General features: G+C 52.5%; 1 protein-coding gene across 2 annotated transcripts in view; it reads left to right on the forward strand.

Annotated features, from left to right (window-relative positions):
* Nucleotides 1-76: 76 nt before the first annotated feature.
* The window catches only part of arhgef11 (Rho guanine nucleotide exchange factor (GEF) 11), a 19,950-nt gene continuing 9,100 nt past the window's right edge, over nucleotides 77-10,926 (forward strand). For both annotated transcript variants that reach the window (XM_084691448.1, XM_084691449.1), the window contains exons 1-23: nucleotides 77-1,843; nucleotides 3,135-3,226; nucleotides 3,554-3,658; nucleotides 3,762-3,811; nucleotides 4,106-4,163; nucleotides 4,343-4,542; nucleotides 4,775-4,846; nucleotides 5,000-5,107; nucleotides 5,229-5,277; nucleotides 5,390-5,427; nucleotides 5,628-5,723; nucleotides 6,543-6,611; nucleotides 6,926-7,030; nucleotides 7,122-7,220; nucleotides 7,341-7,383; nucleotides 7,877-7,973; nucleotides 8,129-8,251; nucleotides 8,688-8,711; nucleotides 9,322-9,451; nucleotides 9,975-10,068; nucleotides 10,233-10,262; nucleotides 10,503-10,629; nucleotides 10,799-10,926. The exon at nucleotides 10,799-10,926 is cut by the window's right edge and continues 85 nt beyond it. In XM_084691448.1, the coding sequence (XP_084547574.1) occupies nucleotides 1,809-1,843; nucleotides 3,135-3,226; nucleotides 3,554-3,658; nucleotides 3,762-3,811; nucleotides 4,106-4,163; nucleotides 4,343-4,542; nucleotides 4,775-4,846; nucleotides 5,000-5,107; nucleotides 5,229-5,277; nucleotides 5,390-5,427; nucleotides 5,628-5,723; nucleotides 6,543-6,611; nucleotides 6,926-7,030; nucleotides 7,122-7,220; nucleotides 7,341-7,383; nucleotides 7,877-7,973; nucleotides 8,129-8,251; nucleotides 8,688-8,711; nucleotides 9,322-9,451; nucleotides 9,975-10,068; nucleotides 10,233-10,262; nucleotides 10,503-10,629; nucleotides 10,799-10,926 (1,972 nt within the window). In that variant the 5' untranslated portion in view covers nucleotides 77-1,808. The remainder of the gene's footprint in view (nucleotides 1,844-3,134; nucleotides 3,227-3,553; nucleotides 3,659-3,761; nucleotides 3,812-4,105; nucleotides 4,164-4,342; nucleotides 4,543-4,774; nucleotides 4,847-4,999; nucleotides 5,108-5,228; nucleotides 5,278-5,389; nucleotides 5,428-5,627; nucleotides 5,724-6,542; nucleotides 6,612-6,925; nucleotides 7,031-7,121; nucleotides 7,221-7,340; nucleotides 7,384-7,876; nucleotides 7,974-8,128; nucleotides 8,252-8,687; nucleotides 8,712-9,321; nucleotides 9,452-9,974; nucleotides 10,069-10,232; nucleotides 10,263-10,502; nucleotides 10,630-10,798) is intronic.

Raw genomic sequence — 10,926 nt, forward strand, 5'->3', positions numbered from 1 at the left:
GCAATGCGGTAAAATGACCAGCTGAGGGCACCACAGTTCCGTCACGCTCTCACTAGGTCATTCCCAGTGTTTTGTATGACAACAGTGAGGAGCTCGCCAGCAAAATCCGACCAGCTGGATAGCAACACAATTTTAGTGATATATTCGCTGTTTCTGGAATGTGCGGCGATGCTATTGCTACCTTGGATCCAAACTAAGTATTTGGGTGACTTGGGGACGGTGGAATCTAACCATATGGAATGCACTCGTGTAATCATTTGAGGTGAATTGTTTGCACAGGACTGGTGCAGAAGAGGCGTCACTTGTACCTTGCTAGCTATAACGCTAGCCACGCAGAATTGGACTAAAAGCTGCTCGCTAGGTAACAATCGATGTGGGATATGGTATGATATGATACCCCCGACACTGGACTTCTTGTCAATTCCAGAGGTTACATAGGACGCAAACCAATGTGATCAACCAATTGTTTTTCTCGGCTGCTACGGCTAACCAATTGGTCACCGTTTTGGATGTCACAGCCCACGAGACAACGCTTCTGGCGACTCGCAGTAGTCACGCGATGCCGAGGATCGCCTTTGGCCTCTGATGGAATTACATGGTTATAGCCGCATTCACTTTTTGATGCAAATCACAGAAATGTGAGTTTATCTGGACAAGCAAGTTCAAATATAATATATATTGGAAGCAGCAGTGCTTGCAATCGCTACACATTTGTTAGCTTGAACTATGCCCACTAAGACCAGGCAGCATCGCCTAGCCTCAAATGCTAAACCGCATACTTGAACGCAAAGGCAAGTTATTGCAAAAAGCACTGTACACGGCTAGCGAAATGTTGAACACATCAAATTCCAACTAACGTGAACCCGTTTTTCGCCCAATCAGTTAACCTGGCATCCAACTCGTTTTACTACTGTAGAGTACATGGTTATCGTGTGAGACCGTTGAGACGAGGACCACAGGACGTCGGTAGCTGTGTCTGACAAAGGGAACCCAGATTGGGATAGAAGGGATTCATGATCATGCATTAGCTACTGTTGTTGATCCGACACTACTGAACTTGTCCTGTCAAGGAACCTGCTGTGTCTAAAATTAGGTCCCAGCGGAAGAAAACCAATTTACAGGGGATAAAGCCGGACAGTGGAGTGGTTGGTTAAGTCTAGCTTGCTTACTGGTGTGCACTGTTAAATAAGCTGAAGGTTTCTCGGTACAGGCTGACTAAACACTACTGATATAAGTTGGCTTGGGTACAAAAAAAATCAGTGTTATCTGCATGAAGTAAGTCTACATAAATTCGCTATGGTATATCAGTGCACTTTAAGGCGTTTAAACGAATAATACAAAGCTTGTTGATCAAGTCCCAGTAACTCGGCCTCAATACATTATTGATGACAGCTTGGCTACTCTCCTTCCTCCCATTTTATCGAAGCCGAGACACTAGATCAAGCCTCAATTCGTAAATATCAAAAACTGGTCTTAAACTTTGTGCAAGCACCCTAGTAAGGACAGATTGTCCTTGGGATACCACGCACTTAGTTTACCTTTTCGCGCGTGCGAACAGATGCGGTAGGCTACCACCGCACACAGACACGAAGTAGAAACTATTCGAATGGGAACATGAGGATGGTTTCTACAGATCTCACCGGACACAATAACCTTCCCAAAAGCTGACGCTCTAGTCAGACGTTTGGGCGCTGTGGAAAACTGGCATCGAAACTTGAAGAACAAGAGGAGAAGACATGGTGGCCTTGTGACGGATATATAGTCCTACTTCACGAGATCGCCTCCCGGGACTCTCTCGAGCAGCGACCATGAGTCTCCGCCAACCGACCTCGACACTGGACAGGTAGGCACGGGAGATGCAGCTAATGTTAACTACGATTTTAGAGCACAGAGGGGTTGAACAAAAGCAATTAGAAAGATACAGATTTGGCGACTACGAAGCAGGGAATCAGAAAAGGACAACGATAACTGACTGATATGGAGAGGACAGCGAAGGGAGGGCAATTGTCAAGTGGAGACAGGTGTGTAAGATTCGAAGAGTTGAAGGGCTGTCACGAAGCGACAGAGGAAATCCCCTTTGTATCCCGACACTTCATCTTTAAAGTGCGTGCTTGATTTTTGTACTTAACACCCCTCAGCGCTTGCCTCAGCGCTTGTGACAGCAAGGCAGACATTAGGGAAAACTCCAACATGCCCATGTACAATGACCATACAATGAATTAACCTTTCAATCGGGTACTTGCATGCTTGAGCTTGTATACTCCGTTCACCTCAGCACACAACTAACTCCTTAGTGCTCTCAAACTATGGTGGTCAGTTACAGAAGAACAAATATCCAGGAAAACAGTACTTGGTAGAAAAGAAGCTTATTGGGAGGGAAAAGACAGACAGCACCAACAAAAAGTCATATTTTCAGTACTATTTTCAAATCAGTGGTGCATATTTTCAAATGCTAACCACAAGTATTCTCTCCTTAAGGCGCAGTCATATTTATATTCTTAACTTCTCTTTTTTTTCCTGCCTTGGCCCTTCCCACCCTCTGTATTCATGTTGTTCTTCTCTTTTCTCTGGCACGCTTCCCTATCAGCCCTTTCGCTGCTTGGTGAGTGTTCTGACTGGGCCGGTCCTGAGAAGTGAAAGCCACACAAACGACCACATGAGCGCCGTGCTAGTGCTGCCAGTGTACTTCATGGGCTCTCGCCCAATCTCCCTCTCTCTCTCTCTGCCTCTCTCTCTCCCTCTGCCTGTTTTCTGTGTATGTCTTCTGTAACTGCATGTATCCTGTGCAGATTTCTCTCTCTTTCCTACGTCCTCCTCTCAGCAGTCTCTCTCTCTCTTTCCTACGTCCTCCTCTCAGCAGTCTCTCTCTCTCTTTCCTACGTCCTCCTCTCAGCAGTCTCTCTCTGTCTCCTACGTTCTCCTCTCCGCAGTCTCTCTACCTCTCTCTCACCCCTCTCTCCCCTCTGTGGCCCCACAGTTCTGTGCCTACTCTCCCCTTCTCCCCCATGGCCTGGTCTTGACACCTCCCCTAGCTCCTCCTTTCATCCCTGCTCCCTTTCACAGGTCACCGTCTCACCGTTCTCCTTAACTTTTGAAATTCATTTCTTAATTTTCTCCACCCGCCCCCCTCCCAGGCTGAGCAGCCTGACGATAGGAGATTCAGAGCGCAAGACCTCTGCTGGCCAGCAGAGGGAGCCGGCTGTAGAGGTTCCCACTGAGAGCTCAGGTAGGTGGCCACTTAACACTGGGATCAGTGGGGTTTAATGTTGAGTGACGCCAGCTGACCTTCATGGTTTCACCGTCTCTCTCTCTCTCTCACGCTCTCTCTCTCACGCTCTCTCTCTCACGCTCTCTCTCTCTCTCACGCTCTCTCTCTCTCTCGCGCTCTCTGTCTCTCTCTCTCTCGCGCGCTCTATGTCTCTCTCTCTCACGCTCTCTCTCTCTCTCACGCTCTCTCTCTCTCTCGCGCTCTCTGTCTCTCTCTCTCTCGCGCTCTCTGTCTCTGTCTCTCTCTCTCGCGCTCTCTCTCTCTCGCGCTCTCTCTCCCTCCCAGGTCCAGGGCTGGTTCAGAGATGTGTGGTTGTTCAGAAGGACCAGCTGGGCTTCGGCTTCACGGTGTGTGGTGAGAGGATCAAGCTGGTCCAGAACGTCCGACCAGGTCAGGATACACACACACACACAAACAGAACACACACACGCAGAGCACACACACAGAGCACACACAACACTCATATCTGTGTTTGTGCTGTGGGTCCTTGCAGGTGGAGCAGCGGTCAAGGCTGGAGTCCAGGAGGGAGACCGAATCATCAAGGTTATTTAATAGTCTTCAGGAGGAAAATGACAATTCAGCTCATTCCACTGTAGGACAAGCTGAATGACTGTTATCATTATAACTAATGTCTCTCTGTCTCTCTCCCTCTCCCTATGTCTCTCTCTCCCTATGTCTCTCTCTCCCTATGTCTCTCTCTCTCCCTATGTCTCTCTCTCCCTATGTCTCTCTCTCCCTATGTCTCTCTCTCCCTATGTCTCTCTCTCCCTATGTCTCTCTCTCCCTATGTCTCTCTCTCCCTATGTCTCTCTCCCCCTATGTCTCTCTCCCCCTCAGGTTAACGGCTCCCTGGTGTCCTCCATGTCACACCAGGAAGTAGTGAAGCTCATCAAGTGTAAGTAGGACTCTCTTACCAGTATTACAGTTACAGTGATGAGGATGAAGGTGAGGATGATGAAGATCTGAGGTGCGCTGAAAGAGTGAAGTGATCCCTTGGGCCACAAATTAAAGCAAATTATTTGTAGAAAAACGACATGAAATGAAATGTTCTTCCTTTCCGTCCCCCATCTCCAGCTGGAACGTACGTTGCCCTCACCCTCCAAGGCCCGCCCCCTTCGGCCGCTGCCCTGCCCCTGGAGCCCCTCCCCAGCGACCTCCTGCCCAACCAGAGGACGTCTCTGGGGGGCGAGGCCCCGCCTCCGCCGCCCCCGCCCCTGCCCCCCGGTCTGACCAGCACCCCCTCCCAGAGGATTACAGGTCCTAAACCCCTCCAGGTCAGGACCCTCCCCTTCACACACCCGCCTTTGTGTTGGACGGGTTCCAGCACACTGAATTACTGAACACTTTCTCTCTCTCTCTCTCTCTCTCTCTCTCTCTCTCTCTCTCTCTCTCTCCCTCTCCCTCTCCCTCTCCCTCTCCCTCTCCCTCTCCCTCTCCCTCTCCCTCTCTCTCTCTCTCTCTCTCTCTCTCTCTCTCTCTCTCTCTCTCTCTCTCTCTCTCTCTCAGGACCCTGAAGTGCAGAAGCATGCCACTCAGATCCTCAGGAACATGCTGCAGCAGGGAGAGGCTGAGCTGCAGGTGCACACTCTCTCTGTCTCTCTCACACACGCGCTCTCTATCACACACACAGAACAGATGGGTCTCTTCTATGATCTACATATGCGAGTCAGCTTGACCCATCGCCAGCCAACCAGCACCCGCTGACATTCCTCCTCTGACCAATCCCCTCAGGACCTGATGGAGGAGCTGTCGCGGAACCCCTCCCCCTCGCTGGAGGAGCGAATCGAAAGTGCCAAGAGGCGGGCCCAGCAGGTCCGCGTCAAGATCCAGCAAGACCTGGTGAAGTGTCCCGTTTCCATGCCGACGGACTCCGTCCTTGTCCTGTAGTGTGCCTTAACGCACGGTCACATGGTGCAGCGTGTCCGACTGACATCCTCTCTCTCTCTCTCTCTCTCTCCAGGACGGGACGAGATCGGAAGCTGTGACCAACTACCTGATAGCAGGCGAAGGTTTGTGTCAGATATATAACATGTCCTATCTCTGGTCTGTTTGTCTGTGTGTGTCAGTGGTCTTTGGTTGTGTTGTGTAAATGCCTAAAACAGATTGTTGTTGTCTTGGCAGGTCGGTTGTCAGTGGACTCAAGTGAAGGAGACTTTGAGGTGAGAGGGGCCGTTCCTTAAGACAATGTGTGTGTGTCTTTGTGTGTGTGTCTGTGTGTGTGTGTGTATTTGACAGATCGAGAGGAGATCTGGGCATGGCTAAAGTGGACACATTTGAAAAAGCGAGTGTGTGTGTGCGTGTACGTTTGTGTTTCTCCTTTTCAACCCATCCCTCACCCCCCACCCCCCTCCTCCCCCAGGCATGTGAGAGCCCCCACTCCTCCCCCTCCCCCTCCTCCTTCAGGACCCCCTCACACAGGAGACAGGCCTCAGACACACACATGCTCTCTGACTCGGTGAGACACACACACACTGACACACACACACTCTCACACACACACTGACACTCTCACACACACACTGACACACACACACTCTCACACACACACTGACACTCTCACACACACACTGACACACACACACTCTCACACACACACTGACACTCTCACACACACACTGACACACACACACTCTCACACACACACTGACACTCTCACACACACACTGACACACACACACACACTGACACTCTCACACACACACTGACACTCTCTCACACACACACACTGACACACACACACACACTGACACTCTCACACACACACTGACACACACACACACACTGACACTCTCTCACACACACACACACACACACACACACACACTGACACTCTCACACACACACTGACACTCTCACACACACACTGACACACACACACACACTGACACACACACACTCTCACACACACACTGACACTCTCACACACACACTGACACTCTCACACACACACTGACACACACACACACACACACACACACACACACACTGACACTCTCTCACACACACTGACACTCACACACACACTGACACTCTCTCACACACACACACACACACACACACTCTGACACTTTCTCATACACATACACACACACTTGACTCTCTCTCACAAATACACACATACATACACACAAACACTCACGCTAACACTCACTCACTCTGGCACACACACACACACACACATCCCGATACATCCAAACTCACTCACTAACATTCCTGCTGTTCTGGTGTCCGTCCGTGTGTGTGTGTGTGTGTGTGTGTGTGTGTGTGTGTGAAGGGAGGGAAGGCCCAGATAATTGGGCCGGAGGAGGAGGAGGAAGAGGAGGACAGCTACACCATCAACGAGGTGAGACACGCTCTTCATCACAGCTGCCTCACTCAGGTCTCATCCTCCACCTGAGGCTCTCTCGCTCTCTCTCTCTCTCCTCTCTGTCTCTCTCTCCTCTCTGTCTCTCTCTCCTCTCTCTCCTCTCTGTCTCTCTCTCCTCTCTGTCTCTCTCTCCTCTCGCTCTCTCCTCTCTGTCTCTCTCTCCTCTCTGTCTCTCTCTCCTCTCTGTCTCTCCCTCCCTTTTTTCTTTCTTTCTTACTCATTCCCTCCTCCTCCTCCTCCTCCTCACTACTGTCCCCCCCCCCTCCCCCCTCCCTCCCTCTCTCCTCCAGATGGACGGCCCCTTCCAGGATATTGAGCTGCTGAAGTCTCGGCCGGCCCACATGACTGTGTTCATGAGATACGTGTTCAGCCAGCTCCTGGACCCCAACCCTCTGGTCAGAAACCCCCCTGGAAGCAGGCTTTAAGATGCTCACTGCCCCACCTGGAGCCCTCACCTGACACTGTGTGTGTGTGTGTGTGCCACAGCTGTTCTACCTGTCAGTGGAGGCCTACCTGGGCTCCAGTCCTAAGGATGCCCGCGGCCTCGCCCCTCAGATCTGCTCCCACTTCCTGGACCCAGACGCTGTACGCTTCCCCACTTCCTGTTTATCCTCTTTCACACAAACACACCTTTCTTCGTCAGCATGTGTAACCCTAGCGTCAGTAACCCTGGAATCAAACGGGATCTTTTGTGTTTTTTTGCAGCCGCTGAAAATCAAAGTCAGAGAAGAGTACCTCACAGATATAGGTAAGCTGCCTGTTTTATTATTGTGGTGTTACGGTGTATTGTGTCCCCCAGCCAGTCTGACTGTGGTGTTACGATGTAATGTGTCCCCCAGCCAGTCTGACTGGGGTGTTACGGTGTATTGTGTCCCCCAGCCAGTCTGACTGGGGTGTTACGGTGTATTGTGTCCCCCAGCCAGTCTGACTGGGGTGTTACGGTGTAATGTGTCCTCCAGCCAGTCTGACTGGGGTGTTACGGTGTATTGTGTCCCCCAGCCAGTCTGACTGGGGTGTTACGGTGTATTGTGTCCCCCAGCCAGTCTGACTGGGGTGTTACGGTGTAATGTGTCCCCCAGCCAGTCTGACTGGGGTGTTACGGTGTAATGTGTCCCCCAGCCAGTCTGACTGGGGTGTTACGGTGTAATGTGTCCCCCAGCCAGTCTGACTGGGGTGTTACGGTGTAATGTGTCCCCCAGCCAGTCTGACTGGGGTGTTACGGTGTAATGTGTCCCCTGCAGAGGGTCGTCTCCACGCCCAGGAGGACATCAGAGGGCCTCTGTCAGAGCTGCAGCAGCAGGTCCTACCAGACATCCAGGAGCAGATCCTGGACTACAGGTACCCCGGCTGTCTGTGTGTGTGTGTGCGTGTCTGTGTGTGTGTGTCACACGTGTTCAAACATGACATGGCGTGACATTGTGTTGTGTATGTACTTCCTATGTGTGTCTTTGTGAGCGATGGTTAAACGCTAGCGTGTGTGTGTGTGTGTGCAGGAACAAGCAGATGATGGGGCTGGGCTCTCTGTTTGGAGAGGGAGACCTGCAGCAGCTGGACGGAGACCCTGCCAGGGAGAAACAGGTGGTGGACAGACAGGTCACAGCCCTGTGGGAGCTGCTGTGAGTACATACACACACGCACGCACGCACACACGCACACTTGTAGTTCTAGTCCTGTATCTGGTCCTAGCTGTCTGACACACACACACTGAATCAATCTCATTGGTGGAGACAGCCATCCGTCAACCGGGTGACTCCTCCCCCCATTTGCCTAGCAACACGGTAAAAGGTTTGCGGGCCAGTAAAAACCTGGTTGTGTGTGAGCCTGAGCCCCTTATGGCTCTGGTGCTGTAGAGACAGGTGGAGCCGTAGCAGGGACAAAGGTCAGCGTCACACACACTCTGCCACATGACATTTACACACACACACACACACACAGAGCCGCCCATCACATGACTGCTCCAGACACACTCAGACTAGTCTCTCACTCGGGTGGATTAGAGGCCGTCTGGTTCCTCCTGGAGAAAACGGACTAACGTGTCATTTCCTCCCGCAGCTCCAAGCACGAAGAAGAGCGCAGGTAAGCAGAGCGTCTGACACACGCTCTCTCCTGTCTGACACGCTCTCTCCCTGTCTGACACACGCTTTCTCCCGTCTGACACACGCTCTCTCCCGTCTGACACACGCTCTCTCCCGTCTGACACACGCTCTCTCCTGTCTGACACACGCTCTCTCCTGTCTGTCTGACACACGCTCTCTCCCGTCTGACACACGCTCTCTCCTGTCTGTCTGACACACGCTCTCTCCTGTCTGTCTGACACACGCTCTCTCCTGTCTGTCTGACACACGCTCTCTCCTGTCTGTCTGACACACGCTCTCTCCTGTCTGTCTGACACACGCTCTCTCCTGTCTGTCTGACACACGCTCTCTCCTGTCTGTCTGACACACGCTCTCTCCTGTCTGTCTGACACACGCTCTCTCCTGTCTGTCTGACACACGCTCTCTCCTGTCTGTCTGACACACGCTCTCTCCTGTCTGTCTGACACACGCTCTCTCCCTGTTCCCTGCTCTGTTTTCTATCTAACATTGTTCCCCTCTCCCCCTTTCTATTTACTCTTACTCTGCCTCTCTCTCTCTCTCTCTGTCTCTGTCTCTCTGTCTCTTTCTCTCTCTGTCTCTCGCCCCTCCAGTTCTCCCCTGGCCTCTGCAGTGCTGCTCTACCTGCGCCACTCGGGGGTGAAGCTGAGAGACTCCAGGGTGTTCCCCGGCCTCGCCACCGAGAAGGACAAGTGGCTCGCCTTCTTCCCCAAGACCAAGAAGGTGAGGAGGGCTCACACACACACAGACACACACACACACACACAGACACACACACACACACAGAGACACACACACACACAGACACACACAGAGACACGCACACAGAGACACGCACACAGAGACCCGCACACAGAGACCCGCACACAGAGACCCGCACACAGAGACCCGCACACAGAGACCCGCACACAGAGACACACACACACACACAAACACAGAGACACGCACACAGAGACACGCACACAGAGACACACACACACACACAAATGTAATGTAATGTAATGTTCCCATTCATTCTATGTTCTCACACAAACATGCATGCTCATTTTCTTTGTCTTTCCCTCCCTTCCCCCCCTCGCTCTTCCTTCTCCCTCTCCCTTTCTATCCTCCTTCTCTCTCCCCGCTCTTTCCCTCCCTCCCTCTCTCCCCCCTCTCTCTTCCCCTCCCTCCCTCCCTCCTCCCCCCTCCCTCCTCCCTCTCCCTCTCCCCCCCCCCCCCCCCCCCCCGGGCGTCGTTCTCCCTGCAGCTAAGCAGCACCAGGAAGGAGAGAGACGGAGAGGACAAGAAGAGGAACCCCATCCTCAAGTACATCGGCAAACCCCGGAGCACGTCCCAGTCCAGTAAATACACACACACACACACACACACTCCTCTCTCTGTCTGCCGTTGGACCTGGAATAATTGATCTCTCCCCCCACAACGCCATTCTGATTTCAGTTCATCATTCTGAGAATCCATTTTGCGTTTATTTTATTTTTGTCTCTTTATCCTTTCGATTCCCCAGCGTTCCACATCCCGTTGTCACCTTCCGAAGGTACATCTCTTTCTTTTATTTAGATTTTTTCTTTTCTTCTTCTGTTGGCTCCCCCCCCCTTCTTCTTCTTCTTCTCTGCTCAGTGTGAGGCTCCCACATCTGCTCTATAACCCTTTCCTGTCCTCTCTCCTAAACTATGCTTGTGTGTGTGTGCGTATATATATGCCTGTGTGTGTGTGTGTACCTGTGTGTGTGTGTGTGTGTGTGTGTGTGTGTGTGCGTATGTGTGTGCGTTTCCAGTCCGGCCGGGCAGTGTGAGGAACATCATCCAGCAGTTTGAGAACCACGTGGAGACCCCTGGAGAGGAGGGGGGCGACGCCGACCCCCAGAGACCCTCCAGCAGCCTGGGGGAGGAGCGCATGGACAGGTGAGGGGCCGGGGGGGGGGGGGGGGGGGGGTCTGTGTCGGTGGGTGAGGTGGGGTGTCTGTGGGACTGTGGGTGGTATGTTGTTGTGGGTGTGTCCTGACCTAACCCCTCTCTCTCCTCTCTCTCTCCTCTCTCTCTCCTCTCTCTCTCTCTCTCTCTCTCCCTCCAGTCCCACGGTCTCAGTCCGTCTGGCTCGCAGTGAGTCGCTGAAGGCGCAGGGGGAGGGGCGCCGGCGGGGCGGGGCCCCGGGGGCGGAGTCTGTGCCCCGTTCCCGCAGCGACGTGGACATGGAGGACT

This window comes from Hypomesus nipponensis, chromosome 25 (assembly GCF_054491055.1).
Source record: "Hypomesus nipponensis isolate SF chromosome 25, ASM5449105v1, whole genome shotgun sequence".
Taxonomy (NCBI): domain Eukaryota; kingdom Metazoa; phylum Chordata; class Actinopteri; order Osmeriformes; family Osmeridae; genus Hypomesus; species Hypomesus nipponensis.